Source organism: Lepisma saccharinum, chromosome 6 (assembly GCF_977018435.1).
Source record: "Lepisma saccharinum chromosome 6, izLepSacc3.1, whole genome shotgun sequence".
Taxonomy (NCBI): Eukaryota; Metazoa; Arthropoda; class Insecta; order Zygentoma; family Lepismatidae; genus Lepisma; species Lepisma saccharinum.
Genome location: NC_139234.1, coordinates 341452 through 360271, shown reverse-complemented (window position 1 = coordinate 360271; position 18820 = coordinate 341452). Strand labels below are relative to the sequence as shown.

Below are 18820 nucleotides of genomic sequence, written 5' to 3'. Positions count from 1 at the left end.
AGTGAGTGTGAGTGTGAGTGAGTGTGTGAGTGAGTGAGTGAGTGAGTGAGTGAGTGAGTGAGTGTGTGTGAGAGAGAGTGTGTGTGTGTGTGGGGGGGGGGGGTACACACCAAGTATCAAACCTAGGACGTGATCACTATGCCATCCTGGAGGCTGTTCAATTAAGGAGAATCATGAAGTATGTAGGAACCATTTTCCAAGTCTCAAAAGTTGGACATTATTTCACAAATAGGAAGCCTAATTTTCACATTTTCTGTTTTGAAGTGAGCAATAATAATTACTGAGTGTCCCAAATTGGTGTTTCTACTCTTTGAATGTTAATAACATAAACTAATAAAAGATAATTTGACTAGACTTTTTGTATTTGAAGCTACAATATCTACATTGAGTGTGTGTGTGTGTAGGCATTCTGTTGTTTTTAGTTCCATCGCAGCCCACCAGGCTGTAGGCATTTGTATACCCAAAGTGGCAGAGGTGAGCAATGTAAGAAGTGTCAAATAACCACCCACATCTCCCAATTTAACACCGTTAGAGTCCTACCTCTGGGAAACTGAAGAACGATGCGTACCCCACAAAGCCATGGTCGCTGGATGACGTGAAACATGCGATTGACACTACCTGTGCTTCCCTTCTTGTGGAAACCACATCTGCTGTTCGTTGATTTGTCCATCTGTTCTATAGAATTGCAGTGCCAATCAACATCTATAACTTGCTGTTGTTAGTGTTTCCATTATTAACGTTCGAAGAGTGTAAACTCTATTTTGGGAGACACTGTTTTTTTTTATTCTAAGTTAAAAAAAATTACACATGCACATATCGGAGTTTTGACCTGCAAATTTGCAAATTTTCACCAATTCTCTTCCTAGTTGGGTGCAAAATATGTACTGTTTCATGGTTCTTTTTTAATATTGAAATTTGTTTAATTCTCTTTCAGTGCTTTCAAGAGAAAATGCCCTAGATCGCCATCTTCGTAACGTAAAGCTTAGTGTATTTGGAAATCATGACGAGTTGGAAGAACCAGCTTTCGAAGAACCACAGGAGAAATTGAAGGAAAATATTTTGCCAGTGAAATCTCGTTCATGCTTAAGGTATTCTTTGAGGAGCAGAACTCCCAAAAAGGCACCTGGTGTGGAAATTTCATTCAATGTTGATGCTGTAACTTCCGAAGACAAAGAAAGCTCCGTGAACAATGTTGATCTGCAGAAGAAGATGGAAAACTCTGATTCTCGAGAGAAACATCAAGATATGTCTTTCGAGGGTAACCGTAAGGACCCTGAACAAACAAGTGAAGAAAGTTCGGCTGAATGTGGCGATGGAGCTGGAATGAAAAGTCGCGTTTCCAAAGTTGCTGATGTTACGCTCTCTCGGGAGTTGGAGGAAAAGAGGAAGAGAACGGTCGAAAAACTTAAAGGGAAGTCACATCAGTCGCACAGGCCTTCCATGATCGTTGACACGAACTCCTTGCTCTGCCTCTCAAAGACAAAGAAGAAGAAGACCGCTTCACCAAAACTGTCTATGGGCAAGACAGTGGATGACAACGTACTTGCCAACAGCTCACTTTCGGCAAGCATGATGGGAAAGAGCCTTCGTGAATCGCCTGGAAAACAGTGTACGTCTTCTTCAGTCAGAAGTAGAAATAGAACAGCATCTACCGGGAGCCTTGAGGGTGCTGCTGAAGTATCTTCTAACAATGCAGAATCTAAATCCCAGGTAAAGGGTGATGCAGAAGATGAAATAAATGGAGAGGAATTTCCTTGCCTGCATATAAGCGATGACGACGAAGCTGTGGAAATTGATAAGGAAAATCAAGCAGCAAGCATCAGTGGGGTTGGCAAAGGGCGAAGAAATAGCTGCAGACAAGATGAAGAGGAACTAGTGGCAGATGAGACGGTTGTGTGTGATAGAGATTCAAAACAAAATGAAGGGAATGAGAACCAACTCGTGATAAATGGAAGTGAGCATGGTGTCGACGATGTAGATATGGAAAGAACAGAGAAGGGTGAACAGGATACTCATGTGACAAGTGTAATTGCTGTTGACAAAAATGAAAAGAAAATAGAGGAGAATGCCTCTGGCTGTGATTTTGATGAGCGAAATAGGGAAAATGGATCTGAATCTTTAGAAAGAAGTGATAGTGACAATAATGCTAAGAGTATGAGAGTGGATGAAGAACAGCAAGAAGAGAACAGTATTGAAATGGTTAAGAACCCTGAGGATGAACAAACAGTTGGGAGAAATCAATTGCCGAAGAGTGATCTTGAGGAGAGTATAAGGAAAGAGACAGAACCAGAAGCCAATTTGCAAATCTCAAGAGGCAATGAAGAGGGAACTACCGAGAAAATAGGTTTCAGTGTAGATGAGAAGTTGGAAAGGAATGTACAAAATGAGATTGATATTGTTAAGGAACAAGACGCGACAGCTAGCACTAGCGTTGATGGACATGCAGGCAGTCGATACGAAAATGTTACACAAAGAAAAAAGAAACCAAGTCAGAAGTTGTGTTCAATGAATGCTACGGAAGTAGAGAAAGTTGCTTTCGAAATTGGTTTCGCAGATGAAGAAGATGAGAATGAGAAAAAAGCTGAGGGGGGAGAGAAGGAAAATTGTGCATTAGTAGTCAAGTCTAAAGAAAAGATTGGTAAGAAGTCAAAGTCTCTGAGAAGAGAAAAACAGCAAAAGAAGAAGAAAGTGAAATCCAAGACTGAAAAACATAAGAAACCCAGTGCCAAAATTGATGAAGAGAAGGGACGTGAGGAAGAAGATGGAAGAAGCATCGTGGAGTGTAATCTTTCAATTGTAGAAAGCCAGTTGGCTGCTCTGCATGGTGAAGTCAGTTTGGAGACGGAGCAACCATCCATCCAGACAGGTGCAGAAGCAGATAGCAAAGGCAACCTTATATCTTTGACTGAAGATGTAGAAAGTCACAGGGTGTTTGAGGAAGGAGTGCCAGTGAATGACCATTGGGATCAAGGCGAGGATGCAGAACCTGTTAAACATTGTCGGAATGCAATGGAAAACGACGAAACTGAATATTTGCAGGTAGATGTGTCAGATGAGTCGCTAGACATCATAGATAAGAGAGGTGAATCATACAATAATACCTTAACCCACGAGTCGGGTACCCACCCAGTGGTTCATATCTCAGATCACGAAAGTGGTCCCCAGTCATCTGGCACCGTAGAAGTAACTGATCCCGAAGAACAGGCCAATGAGGTGCTTCTTATGACGGTGTCTCCTTTTCTGGATTTATTTTCCATGCATTTGGATGAAGTGCATCATAGTCACAAGTCGAGAAACAGCAAAAGTAGAAGGACAGAACTTGATAAGAGTGGACGGAAACATACAAGTAAAGACAGAGATAAGGATCACAAGAAACCAGAAAAACATAGCCAGTTAAGGGCACCGAAGTCACCTTTGCGTAAACACAAAAATGTTGATGTCATATCAAGAATGAAGGAAAGGCACAGAAGAAGTAGGTCGCCAGGCTTCAAGTTCCTGTCGAATACGAGGAAGAAGTACTTCAGCCCCGCGAAGAAGGCACGTGACTGTTATAAGAAGTCTATGCTCCCATCGTCAAGAAGGCATTCTAGAAAACACTCTACCAAGAAAGTGCACGAAAGAGATACAAGTCCTGAACAGAGAAGGCCAAAATATTATCCTGAATCACACGTGAAGCGAAAGTCACACTCGCGCAGCAGATCCGAGGAATCTGAAAGTTTAAATGTGGAAACCCAACGGAAGAAACACACGAGTGAGAAGCATGTAACATTGAAAGAAAATTGCTTAAATGTATCAAAGAGGGATTCGTCGTACAGAAGCAGCAGTAAAGAAGCACACCACAGCCGTGAGGAAACGCCAGAAATATCCTTGGCACCTTTGAACAGAGAAAGACAACCAGCTTGCATTCCGAAGAAACAAAAGAGTGCTGATGTATCTCAACAAATTTTGAGGAAGATGTCACCAAATGTAAACACTGAAAGATGCAGAAGCAGATTGCGAGAGAATAGAACATCGATGTCAGAGGCAAGTGATGCAGGTAAGGAGAAGTAGTTGCATTTAGAACTTTTAGCTTATGTTCCTTAATTTTACATTTCTTTACATTATATATTATATATAAGTTTATAGCATTTGTGTTTGGTATGGCAACACTGAAGTGTTAGGAGTTTGTTTATCTTTTAACGTTCGTCAATTGGAGTGGCATTCTTGTGCTTGTGAATACACATTGAATTTTGTAGATTTGAAGCAAGGTTGTGTTATTTGTGGGCTAAAGAGCAATAAGTGTGAAGTGGGAAAATACAAACACTTCCGACATATTCTTCTGTCTGTGAACTCATTATGAATGTGTGAATTACTCACAATACCAATATAACACGTATTTTAAAAATATTCAAAAAACACAAAAAATGGTACTTACGTTTTATGAGTATGTTATTTACAAAATGATGTTTCGAGAATCTACTGTTCTCTTCTTCAGGTCCAAAACTTTGACTACAAAAAACTTTTCATAGTCACGTTAAGATATTCTAAAAACCAGGAATAAGGGTGTGGATTTGATATGGGTTAAACAGGAATTCAAAAACTATGCCTAAAAGTGTTGTAGTTTCCATGTTCTGTTACAAATTAACAGTCCCTGAAGTTAAAAGATTCTTTCCATCTAAAACACGTATTTTAACATTGAACAATTTTAAAAGTTTAAAATCGGCCTGCGTCATTTCACTACCCGTAGTAACCCCAGAATGTTTCCTCACTGAATGCCTGTGTTTAACAAGAGATGTAAAGGCAGCGCAGGCGACTTGACTTGACTCGAAACTTTTGTGCCGTGAAAGGGAAGAATGCCATCGGGAAAAGGCACGACAAGTCAATGGTTTCGTCATTTCAAATAGGGCAATTTTGACTTGGTGGGAGTGATTCTCCACGTTCAGGAAGACCATCAGGCTTTAATGAAGACTGCTTAAATGTTTTAAATGCTTTAATCCACTATGATCCACATCAGTCGACCCGAGAATTAGCAAATGTGATGAACTGGGACCATTCAACCATCATGAAACATTTGCATTACATGCAGGGTAAGGTTCAGGATATCACACGCTTTAAGTGTAAACAACACAAATCAGCGAGTAGGCCAGGAAAACTGCATCAACTGCTGCTGCAACACGATAATACACGCCCACACTTCACTAACATGACAAAAGCTGTTATCCAGGAGCTTGGTAGGGATGTTATTCCACATCCTCCTCACTTTCCCGATCTTGTGCCCTCGGATTTTCACTTTTCAGCTCAGTCCACCAATCTTCAAGGAAACTTCTTTTTTTCATATTATGGGAATGTGAGACGCGGTAATAGATAATTAAGGTACTCACGTTTTCCGCGAAGCTGTTTTACATTATATTCTATTAATTTCGGTAGTGGCTACCAAAATTAATAGAAAATAATGTAAATCAGCTTCGCGGAAAACGTGAGAAACTTCTTTGGTAACAAAAATGCTCTTCAAACTTGGCTTGATGATGTCTGTAACCGCAAATGAGCTGATTTCTTCAGATGTCGAATCGAGAAACTGCCCCAGCATTGATAGACAATCACAGACAATGAAGGGAAATTTATTATTAATTAATTAGTGTCTTTCGTTCATCTCAAATTAGTATCAAATAAAAATACTTTTCCCAAAAAACTCTACGAACTTATGCATCAATCCAATACATTTGTGGTCCCAGTAGCGCAACATGTTATAAAATATTCCAGATAAGTCCTTTGCCACTGTTAATTCTCGGAATGTTGTGACAGTGATTATTTTCTTAGCATGCAATCTTAAGTATGCATTGTTTAGTGATTTTAACCTGTCGTTACCGGTGAGCTTACTTCCGTTTTGAAATGCTTGTAATTTAAACTTCGTGGAAGTGTCAAAGCCAGGTTCTTGTCTATCTTCCTTTCCGTGTATCCCTTTTAATAAGATACCACAATCCAAAATATGAATCATCGCTAACGCTTTCTGAGCCATTTTTTCAGATGTGTCTGAGTTGAGAGAAGAAGGGAGAACGGTTCTCACCCACAGGCAACTATATTTTTGCCTGGTAATGAGTTACAATAGATTTTATTTTATTCTTATATAAAGTAACCCCACAGCGCTACAGCCCTCGGAGGGCCTTGGCTTACCTACCGACTGCTGGTCTCCCTCCCACACTGTTCCTCCGTCACCTGTTATAGCGTGGAGATCTTAGACCAGTATTGGGGTGACGGGTGATCAGCCCGAAAAAAACCCCAGCCGTTGCAGGTCTTCTCGATCGGGTTACGCTCACTCACTCGGAGCTTCCCAATTTCCTCACGATGGTGGGTTGCCACCGGCCCTATACGTAGGCCGAATAAATTCCGACCAGAGCTGGATTCGAACCTACGCCGTCCCGCAGCGAACGATCTCAAGACGAGTGAACGCTTTAACCAGCTCGGCTACGGAGGAGGACCTTATATAAAGTAAGTGAAGCATTAAAATGGGTATTATTCATAAACAAAATATGCATTTATTGCATTTAGCAAACTAAATCATTATAAATATGAAAATACAAGGTCCGCCCATAAAGAAACCAAACTGTCCAAAAAAAAAAAAGTGCCATATTCTTACAACACTGCAAGGAGCTATATCTAAACTTCCCGTCAGTGCATGTTTCAACCTGGTACAGGCAGTTGGTATCGGGGCAAGCATGCATCAGATGCAGGTCATGTGTAGGCGGTGTACAAAATACGTGCACCAAGATGGAACGGTACAGCATACAAATTGGGTAAATCGTTTACCAAAACATTACAGATGATACGGGCAGTGTATTGTGATGCAGCATTATCAAGAACCCAGGTGTATGACTGGTACAATCGTTTCAAAGGTGGACGTGAAAGTGTCGAGGAAGAACCAAGATCAGGATGCCCTTCAACGTCAAGGAATGTCGACAATGTGCAGAAAGTTCATGCACTGGTGAAAGGTGATTAACCATGAATTTGTCCCTGAAAACCAAACAATCAATCAGTGGTATTACAAGGAAGTGCTTGCTCGACTCAGAAACAGGATGAAGCAGGCCAGGAAGGACCTCTGTGATTCTGGTCAATGGTTTCTATTACACGATAATGCTCGGCCTCATACCGCATTGTCTGTACAACAATACCTTGCTAAGCATTCAGTGACAGTGATCAATCACCCTCCATATTCTCCGAACTTATCGCCTGCTGATTGTTTCCTTTTTCCCAAGCTTAAGATGGCTATGAAAAGATTTGACGACGTCGTGGACATTAAATTAAATGTTACGCATATTTTGCGAACACTTACTGTCGATGACTATCAAGTGTTTCCAAGACCTGTACAAACGATGGTCGTATTGTATTGCCTCTGGTGATTATTTTGAAGGTGATAAAGTCATTTGAAGGTAATTACTTGTTCACATGAACAAATTTCTTTTCTGGCAGTGGAAGGGGATTGGACCTTTGACAGACCTGTGGTTTTACCAGAGATGGCCATTCAATACCAGAGTTATGTGTACAATCTGAACTAACTATATAAAATAGTCCAGGTTTGATCCCTGGCTGAGCCACAGTTCTCACATAATCTTTCAGTAAGTAGAATTTTGAGTCTCCCACCATCAAGCATATACAACGGAATATCATTTTAATATGACAATAATTGTAGATACATACGAGGGTCACTATTTATATTTTGACTAACAATGAAAAAAACAGGAATTTGGCATTGAAAACTGCTTTATTGTTTTTCGAAGTATTCTCCTTTATTGCATTCCTTCGAACCATTTGTCAAAGCAGTTTTTCCAATCTTCTTGAGACACCTCCATAATATGGTTTTTGAACGCATCAACGGCGTCTTCCCCCGACGAAAATCGTTGTCCACGTAATTTATTCTTGACATTCGGGAACAAGAAGAAGTCATTGGGTGCCAAATCAGGACTGTATGGTGGATGACCCATCAATTCGATTTTTTGACTGTTCATAAAGTCGGTTGTTAGACGAGATGTGCGACAGCTGGCATTGTCTTGATGAAGAATGATCCGACGGTGTTTGGTTGTTTTCCGTATTTGACAGAAGACCTCTGGCAAACAAATTGTTGTGTACCATTCAGAGTTGACCGTTCTATGTTCCTCTAAAGTCACAGTTGCCACATCACCAGTTTTCCCGAAAAAACAGGCGACCATTTGTTTCGATGTGCTTTGAGCGCGAACAACTTTTGTTGGATTGGGTTCATCTTGAAACACCCATACAGTCGACTGCTGTTTACGTTCCGGCTCATATGCATATATCCATGATTCATCACCTGTTACAATCTTATATACGTCTTTTTGAGTTTTTGTCAAATTGTGTGGGATCCAACGAGAACATACCTTTCTCACAGCTAAATCATCATGTAATATTTTATATATGCTGGTGGAACTAATGCCTATGGTAGCCTCAATCTCACAGTATGTCACATGACGATCTTGCAGTATTAGGTTTTGCACAGCATCAATGTTTTCTTGAACAACAACTGATTTTGGACGACCTTCGCGAATCTCGTCGGTGAGCGAATGGAGGCCACGATTAAATTCGTTATACCAGCGTTTCACAGTGGCAAAGTATTTGGCTTCATCTCCAAATGAGGAAGTAAGTTGATCGATGCACTCTTGTCTTGATAATCTATGTCGAAAATCGTAAAAAATCATCGCACGAAAATGTTCACGAGTTAATTCCATTTTATTGTTGTCGTGCAATCTCCAAGGCAACATAAACAACACAGATGAAGCTATTGACAAAACATTTGAAGTACGTTATGGTCAAAAATGCCAGACGATTCCGTGCAAACGTCAAATCGCGCCTAACTTCAATCAGTGTTGCCAAGGCTCAAAATATAAATAGTGACCCTCGTATATGTGAAATATGCACCTTGGTAGTTTCAACCCTATATAGTTTGGTAGTTTCATCTATATCATTATCATTTATCACTGTGTGTCAGTGATACACTGAACAACATTTTAGCATGGAGATAATGACTATGTTCACTTAAGGTTTAAATTCACTGTCTCTCACTTCATGATCCATATTTGAAGGCCTGCTATTACAGACAAATTACGGTTATACGTGTACTACTGGGTTTCCTGTGTATACCATCACTTGAGCAAAGAAGCTCTAAAATTCATGTGCTATCTAGCATCGTCCATAAGATCTATTTGGTGCTTGAGCAAAATCCTCTCTCTGCACTCAAAAATTGCTGTTTTTGCCATGTACAGATTCACATAGCATGTCTGTTGAATGCCATAAAATTTGTGTAGAGGCATTTGCCCCTTCCCTTCATTGCTTGCACACCACATATCTTCCACTTTCCAAGAAGAAGCCACTGTTAATTGTGCTGCGGAGTTTCATAAATGTCGAAAACTAAAAGCAAAGCATTACTAAGAGAAGTTGTTTAGCCTTTTTATCATACCTAGCATATCATAAACTATCCGCATTTCATAGTGCTTTAGTTGCGAAGATACTTTGATGAGTAAATAATTGACCTTTCCATTTGCTATTCGCAGGAAGGGAACCTGGCCTCTCCACTGCATCACCTGACTATGATGATGATCTGATGACGTATGCCTTGGTGGGGAGCGCAAGGATAGAAAATTCTCCAGATGTATTAGAAAGAGGTCCTAGCGAGTCCCCAAATCATATATCAGGTTAGTAAAAGCTAATATCTCTTCACTGTATCTGTTGCACAAGGCAATAGTTATTTTGAATTGATACTTGAATAAAATAGTACTCTAAAATTGCTGAACATATTTATAAATACTAGAATTTCGCTATTACATTGCAACTATTCAATGTCAATCTGTCAAATTGACTTTGTCACAGACTTTACTTTTGTGACAGAATTTCGTTGCCATTCTTGAAAATTCTGCATCTTCCATCGTATTCAGACTAAAAGTATTGGTCTCAAGTTTTAAGTCTTTGAAAAAGTATTGGTGAAATACCACCTTAATTTTTATTATTTTCCTAATCATGCCTTGACCATGCTTGGAATTCTGGTATTATGTTTATTTGGTAACAAAATATGTTTAATATTTAGATGTGCTGATGAAAGCAGAGCACGGAGCAAGGAGGGAAGCATGCCACCCTGTAGGAATCCAACGGCAAACCAAAGCACAAGAAGCAAGTGCAAGGTGTGTATCTACAGTCAATTGAACACCAAGCTGTGGTCATTTGTTCAAATAATAGTGGTAGTATTCATATCAGTCCTTTAGAATACTTTTTATAAATTTATGCAATTCTGAAAACTTCCCCCCAAAAACTACACAGCGAAAGCTGTATCAGCATGGCAAAATCCCGCAGCAAAAGAGTTAGCAACTTCAACTGCATTGAACCTTTCCATAACACATTCTTTTTCCCCCATCCCTGAAGAAAGATCATCAAGGTTGGTTTGAAAATTTGGAGATTCCTTCAAATTTTCCAACCAACCTTGATATTCCTTCAGAGATGAGGGAAAAGAATGTGTTGTGTGTTTTTGTTGTCATTTTAAAAGAAGTTTGTTGCACATGCAAACATTATAAGTGTTTTGAATTTAATTATTATTAAGTGGGGTTATCACTTTGTATATTTTATTCTCTTTTGCGTGTTACCAATTTCACTGGCTAAGTAATTATTGTATATACTTGGATTTACAAATTATATGTAATAGGGTCATTCCATGTCAAATCAACCGATAGAAATTATTTTTGAATTCAGATTTTTTTTTAGATTTTTCGTTTATACATTGTACCTAGCAAGAAGACTAAAACGGCCAAATTTCAGATTTTTTTGGTTCTTAGTTTTTGACTATTGACTTTCAAAGAAGCAAAAATCCCAAAATTTGGCAACATTTTTAAATCTTTAAACAGCTGTAGATCAACAACTATTTGACCTAGAGAGCTCAAATTGCTGTCATTCTCTTCTGCTTTTAATGAGCTTTAATTTGAAATGCAACATGACAGTGGTATTTGAATTTTGTAATTTTTAAAAAACTTGAAGGAAAGTTGTTTTGAAAATCTCAAAAACACCATTTTTCTCTCCTCTCTCATGGCCCCCTTGCCCACCTTCCACACCCCTTCCCAAATTTTTTGAAAGAAATATATGTTTTGAAGACATCAATAGATTATTTGCGTGTAAAATTTCATAATGGGATGGCAATGGGTTCCTATGGAAATTAATTTTTTTGTATTGTAATGTGTGTGAAATTAGCTGAATTTGTTGACTTCAATGTTAAAACCATAACTTAAGTTGAGTGGTAGATGTTGAATTTTTGGACTACAAATAATATGAAAATTTGTAATGTTTATCACTTTTAATATCTGGTAATCGAATTGAAAGAGATATATTTGTTTTTACATTTTAGAATAGGATACAAATACAAGGTCTTAATATCAAAAAAATAATTGATATTCGCAATAAACTAAACAATCATTTTTATCAACCACAGACCACACATTAGTTTAATAACAATTAATTTCAATTAATTCACATTAAAAGCATCATTTTGAGAGTATAAAACGCAGCCATTTCACTGAGCATTTCACAAAAAACAACTGACTGAAGATTGCAGTAAACAATTTGTGATGTTCACTTAGGTATACCTAGTCTTTCAGTGATAGATCAATTGGCTCTCACATTTCTAATCGCCGTATTTATTGTCTTGTCAAAGGCACATTTCATGAGCGACAATCTTTTTCACATCCTTCTCACCCTCCTATACTCTACGACAACCTGGCAGACTAGAAGGAGCTCCTCAGCAGTGTTTTTGACAACCTGAAGGGTTTCAGGTAGAGACTGCCACAAAAGAAAAACAGACTATTTATATTTCTACCTCCCCACCTTCAACCCATTGGCTGCTGCAAAGAGGTTGTAACAAATTGCAACATTCATGTCACAAATTTTATTGAAAATATTTGGTCTAGGAATTAATTTGTGCAGTTGTTACGCACACATTGAAGCTGTAGTTCAAACACAAAATACATAAATACCTTAAGAAAAATATTGTCCATCGCGAGCCACCACTTTCGCCCATCTGTCAGGCAAGTTACGGATTCCGTGGCGAAAGAAGTCCTCATCCTTTGAAGCGATCCAGTCAGAGACCCATTTTTCGATATCTTCTGGAGAAGTGAACCGCTGTCCAATCAAATCGTTATTCATGCAATCGAACAAGTAGTAGTCCGAAGGAGCAACGTCTGGTGAATACGGCGGGTGGGGTAAAACTTCCCATCCGACATTTTCTAAATAGGTTTTGACCGGTTTTGCGACATGTGGGCGAGCGTTATCATGTTGAAAAATAAGTTTATCATGTCTGTTCTCCCATTCTGGTCGTTTCCTGGCCAGAGCTTGCTTCAAATGCATTAATTGTCGTCGATAACGTTCTCCATTAATAGTTTCACCCGGTTGCAGCAGCTCATAGTACACCACACCTTTCATATCCCACCATATGCACAGCATAACCTTTGCACAGTGAATATCTCGTTTCGGTTGTGATGGACCTGGTTCACCTGGCTTCACCCAGGCCTTTTTTCGTTTCGGGTTCTCGTAATGGATCCACTTCTCATCGCCAGTAACAATGCGATGCAAAAACCCCTTTCTTTTCTGTCTTTGAAGCAGCAATTCGCAAATGGTTTTTCGTCTTTCAACGTCTCTGTCTTTCAATTCATGTGAAACCCAATGTGACATCTTTTGAATCATTCCCATGGCTTTGAGGCGTTTGGAAACTGTTGTTTGATCAACGCCTAATGCTTCTGCAAGTTCTTCCTGCGTTTGACATGAATCCTGATCGAGCAATGCTCTCAATTCTTCGTCTTCAAATTTTTTTGGCTGTCCAGGTCGCTCTTGGTCTTCCAGGCCGAAATGACCACTTCTAAACCATGCAAACCACTTCTGACACGTTCGCTCAGCTAGTGCATGGTCACCATACACTTCCACCAAAATACGATGACTTTCGGTAGCACTTTTTTGCATGTTAAAGTAATGAAGCTGACACTCTGTAAAAACACTTTATCTGGCACGAACTGCGCCATGTTCAGTTGACTACAAAATGCTGTTGTTGACGCGTCAATCAACTGCCCTATACTACGAACGATGCACGCTGACAGGAGTTTTCAATGCATGTGTGGATACACGGAACTGTGGGACGATACACTCGTTACGCCATCTCTTGTCCAGGCGCACGAATTAATTCCTAGACCAAATACAATATATTCATCTGTGTGTGTGTGGGTTTGTGTTTGCAGAAATGGAGGGGAAAAATGGAGAATGCACTATCAGTTTCTACCCAAGTTCCAAGGTCACCACACATCACTGTAACCAATCAAAAAACACAGCTAGTTATTCCTCTTGAGACTTGTTCCTTTTCTGTTATGACTCATAAAACTGACTGACATACTTCACATATCATATCTCTCATCAATCATTATGTTGTGTTAAGAGGCAAGATTTAAATACTTTTTATTCTTCAAATACCTGTAAGGGGGATCTCAGGTGACAAGCGACACCAAGGATTCACACCAAAGTGAAAAACAACAAGCTACATGAGTATTTTCAGTCTATAAGCAAGCATTCACCATGCATGCGCGAAAAACAGACCGAAGCGACATGATGCACTTTATTGAAAAAAGATCCAGTCCGAGCAACACTCAAGGGACAAGCAAAACGTGTCGTTGTTGCATGTCACTTTCGTTTGAAAGCTCTTCAAATTTTAAGATCATACATTTATATATTAAGTATATACCTAGGTACAATGAGAATTTTTTATAAAATATGTACCAATACATTGTTATTAAGTCATAAATAATACAATATTTCACATTTATCCATTTCTGAGATGTCAAGGTTCAGACTGGTCGATTTGACATGGAATGACCCTATGTAAGCGGTAGGGGTGGGACAGATTAATTAGTACTCTTATCGGTATCAGCTGATAACGCATATCGGTGTATCAGTTTATTGGTAAAATTACCAATCCGCTATATCTATAAATATCTTATAATTAAGTGCAATATTCTGCCATTTTGTTCTAATTTTTATGAATAAACATACAATCTCCATGACCTACTTTTCTTAATAGTAAATCTCTAAATATGCAGCTCCTTTTGCATTGTGCCGGCCCCCGTGGCAGAGTGGTTAGCACATCGCACTACGACACCAGGGGTCCCGGGTTCGAATCCTGGCCTGGGCATGGATGTTTGTGAGTGTCCATTCATCGATTTCATCATGTCATCACTCATCGCCATCTTCGCAAATTAGCCAAAAGTGGCACAAAAAGCGAAGTAAAATAAAGCAAATCAATCAATGAAAACACACATTTATCAAGGAGATCAATGAACCATTCAGGTTCTTCAAGGACCATTTGGAATTTTACGTCGGATCAGCGAATTTTATATTGGTTCTTTATCAGTATTGGCCAAAATTTCATATCAGTCCATCCGTAGTAAACAGTATTAAAGTACTTATAATAATTGTTGTTTAAATAGAAAGTTTTCTGAGCATGAAGATTGACAAATACTGCAACAATGAAATAATCTTTATCTAATTTGTTAAATGTAAGTGATAGCTACAGAATGGGAAGTAGTAGTCCTGAAGTGTGTAAACTGTAATTCCCATTGATAGATTTCGGTAGGGCTATCAATGGAGCATAAGGATGCGACATCATTTATGAATGTTACTAACAGAGAACGGATTTATATGTAGTAAAAATGTGGTAAATATGTAAATACATAATAAGTTATTTTCACCAAAATATGGAGTTAAATATGGACTTAAAATTGTAAAAAATTAACTTTTTAATAATATTAAGACATCACACGAGCTACATAAAATACAGTCTCGGCATTGTAACTATTACACACAACTAGTAGCGAGGGTGGGGTTAGCAATGGGCTGCTTGGCTTGGGACTCTCTTCCAATGTTTCCAAAATAACGTTTGTAACAACCAGGAGCCGATGCTTGAGCCCTCATTCTCTATTGTTGACAACAATTGTAAATAAACAGGAATTTCAAGTGTTTTACAATAGCATAAGCAAACAGTTGGGAGGGTGTCTACCAGTTAAGACAATATGCTTGCAGTCAAGAATTTTTACTATTTTTTTTTTTAAAAAAAAAGTATAGTGAACTTACATTGTTAAATACCTGTACTGCGATTTGATAAAATTGAATATTTGCAAATCTAAAATTGTATTGAGTTGTGGTTAAGATTTGTTTAAAAATTACATTCTTGTATGTGCAAAGTTTTGTAAAAACATTAAATAAAGTAATGTGGCCACGACCGGATCAAGAAAGTGTGGGGCGTTACCCCCACACCCCCTATACTCCTTCATGACGTGGTGCTATGCACAGGGGAGCACTTTACTTTTTTTTTACTTAATGTGGCCATAAGTCTGAGGCATTAATTTTTACATGCATTAATAATTAAACCAAGTCTAAATCTCTTGTTAAAGTACAGCTTCAATTTTCATGTTATCTGGCCTTGTGGTAAGTTTCTCATTGAATAAAAATATATATTAAAATAAATATAAAATTTTTAATTTCCAACTGTACCTAAGTATGGGACGATTAAATAAATGTCAAGAAAAAGGGAAGAAAAAGTCATGAAAAGGTCAAAAATATTGAATTTGTTATTTTGGCAGACACCCTGATGTTGTTCAGGTGACAGAAAACTTGTATTAACACAATTGAAGGGTATATCAAAGGTCATAAACTTTAGTTTCTTAAATGTAGCTTCGAACTTTTTATTTGAAGAAATTCACCCAACTCTCACGTGGGGACATGTAATTGTTGCTCGAATATGGTGTATATGTGTCGAATGTTCTCAAATATGGAAATAATATATAAAAATAACTAAAATATGAGCCAAAACCTAATATATCAGGGTGGCGACAGACCTGGAAAACCTGGAAAACCGGGAAAAGTCAGGGAATTTGAGGTGTCAAAAAAAGTCAGGGAAAAGTCAGGGAATTTCGTCTTCATTGACTTTTTTTATTTATTTATTTATTTAAAGATATCGTTATGGAACTCTGCACGGGAACAGGAAATCTAGTTCGTAACTTTTAGGCCCCTTTTATGCGCAACACAACCAGTGATGGCAGGAAGAGAGAGAGAGGGAGAGAAATTTCTCTCGCCCGGGCTTTTCGGCGGAAATTTTAAATTCGAACACTCTTTGGAGGAAAATTGTTATAACTCTGGCACTATAGGAGCAATCTACTTCGGATAACTTTTGTTTTGCAGCTAAAACATCAGCGCATGCAACTGTGTACAATTTAGAACACCGGATCGAGGAAGGGGCTTGGGGGGCAAGTTCCCCGAATTTCAATGGAAAAAACATAAAAATCTGGAGTTTGCCCCCTCTTCTCCCGCCATTTTGGGGAGAAGTCGTGAACTTTAGTATTCTTTTCAAAGAATGGACATTTCTCAAGAGTTTGAAATATGTTTCATGTTCTTTGGTGCCATACAAGTTGAATAATAAGCCAAAATGTGAATCTGTTTTTTACGAAAAATAGGTAATTTGCATTTTTGGAGGAAAATTGTTATAACTCGGGCACTATGGGAGCAATCTACTTCGGATAAGTTTTGTTTTGAAGCTAAAACATCAGGGCATTCAACTGTGTACGATTCAGAACGCCGGACCGAGGAAGGGGGGCTTGGGGGCACGACCCCCGAATTTCAATGAAAGAAAACAAATATCTGGAGTTTGCCCCCTTTGTCCCGCTATTTTGGGGAGAAGGCGCAAACCTTAGTATTCTCTTCAAAGAGTGGACGTTTCCAAAGAGATTGAAAAATGTTTCATGTTCCTGGGTGCCATACAAGTTGAATGAGCCAAAATGTGAAACTCTGTTCGGAAATGTGGCATGGATATGTTGCGGAGAGGGGGGAGGTTGGTCATCAATATGAATTTCCCAGGCTTGCTCCGGACCGGTGTCAGAGTTACCACCCAAACATAAGAGTAAGAAGGTTCAAAAAGCACATTCATTTCGTAATCAGAACCATGATACCATATGGTATCATCGGGCCAGTACGACCTTACTCTGATGATACCATATGGTATCATCGGGGGAGTAAAGGTTAAGCCTCTAAATATTACGTGGAAAATGCATTCAATTATCATTTTTTTCTTGTCCGTATGGGAGTAGTAAGGGGGTCCGTATGGCAGTAGTAAGGGGACTTGTCAACAGATGGAGGGGATAAGAGCGGGTGGCGCCGTCCGATACTCGTCGGACGTCGTAGTAAGGCATTTTGTTGGGCAAACTGAAGGAACATGGAAACAAATAGGTTCCATTGATACATACAATTTTTGTCGAATATCGCCACCCGACAAAGTATCCCACTACAACATGCGACAGAAATTGCATGGACTGCAACATCCAACAAAAATCGCATGCATAAACAAGAAGAGCTTTAGACTGCAAATATGCTGCTGGAATTTTATTGCTCTACTGGCTCACTTCACCTTATTTAATGTAGCAGTGCTTACGAAGGTTTTCTTTCATCATCCTGACGTATTATTGGTTTCGCACAAGTTAACATACGTTTACAATGACATTGCACTATTCTTAGACATCAAAAAGAATCCAACCAAACGGGATATATATTGAATACTATCACGAAAAAGTTGAACATAAAACTGCACTGGTGAATGTTATAAAAATTGGCAAGTGTATGCTCCCAACCTCAAATTTACTGCAACACTAGTATTACAATGAAATTAACGCCACTTTCTGTCCTGTCTGTTTAAACTCGTGAGAGATGGTCATTAATCTGTCACTGAGTAAAGTTAATGTCCAATATTATGAAATAAAATACTAATAATAAATACGAAAATATTTTAATATATTTACTCGAATCATTCAATCATAAAAGCAAATAACTTTCTTCAAGAATTGACTTTTCTCTGCCAGCCCTGCTAAATTTTCACTTTCCATCTACTGATTTATACGAGGGGTGGCCAGAAAGTAATTTCCGATTAGTAAGGACATTGATTTTTCGCAAACGCCAAAACCGTGAAAAACGGTAATTGCTGCGAAGTTATGTTTAGGAATGTGCAGTGATGTCTGCGAAATAATGCGAATTTGGTATAAAATGCAAATTATTGGTGTTTTTAGATATTTTCTTCTAAAGAAATGTCTTAAAACAACGAAAAATTCCATGAAATCCAACATTCTTGTCTTTTCTAGGCCATGTTTGTGTACATAGAACATGCAAGTTTTCCAACATTTTACTCCAGAGTAAACTTTAGAGTTATACGTACATGGAATAATTCCGACAGCCACATTAAATCATGTATTTCCCACGATTTTTTCACCTTCTATCAAAACCATTTGCATCACAGAGCAAAGTGGCAGGGTTCTAACAGGAGATCGAGTGCGTATCTACCATCACACGAGAGCCACATCTTCGTATTTGTCGCACGAGATGTGTTTTGAATTACCAAGCTAAGTGCGCACCATCGGCATTTGTTGAGCGAGTAATACTGGCGCTCAGTCGTTAGGGCGTATGATTACTATGCGAGAGACCCGGGGTCGATCCCCTGCGGGGGAGAACCGGGATGTTTCCCACCTATTCAAACTGCTCCGGCACCCACCCAGCATCATATGAAGCTTGTACCTTGAGGAAACTTTGAGGGATAAAGGTAGCCAGGAGCGTGGTGCTGATCACATCACCCCCATCTTCAGCCGTGATCAAGAAAGTGTGAGGCCTTAACTCCACACCCCTATACACCTTCATGGAAAAGTGCAGGGGAACACTTTACTTTTACTTCCTCAAAAATCTGTTGCAACATATCAAACTGTCACAAAAATGCGTAGTCCATGTGACCTAC

The 18820-nt window shown here is 38.9% G+C and overlaps 1 protein-coding gene across 4 annotated transcripts in view; it reads left to right on the top strand.

Moving 5' to 3' along the window:
* Positions 1-18820, top strand: part of LOC145988489 (uncharacterized) — an 80809-nt gene that overhangs the window by 49713 nt on the left and 12276 nt on the right. For 2 of the 4 annotated variants that reach the window (XM_083123342.1, XM_083123345.1), the window contains exons 13-15: positions 935-4036; positions 9537-9677; positions 10067-10160. In XM_083123342.1, the coding sequence (XP_082979468.1) occupies positions 935-4036; positions 9537-9677; positions 10067-10160 (3337 nt within the window). Of the gene's footprint in view, positions 1-934; positions 4038-9536; positions 9678-10066; positions 10161-18820 lie in introns of all 4 variants that reach the window. The other 2 variants (XM_083123343.1, XM_083123344.1) reach the window with 2 other exon arrangements.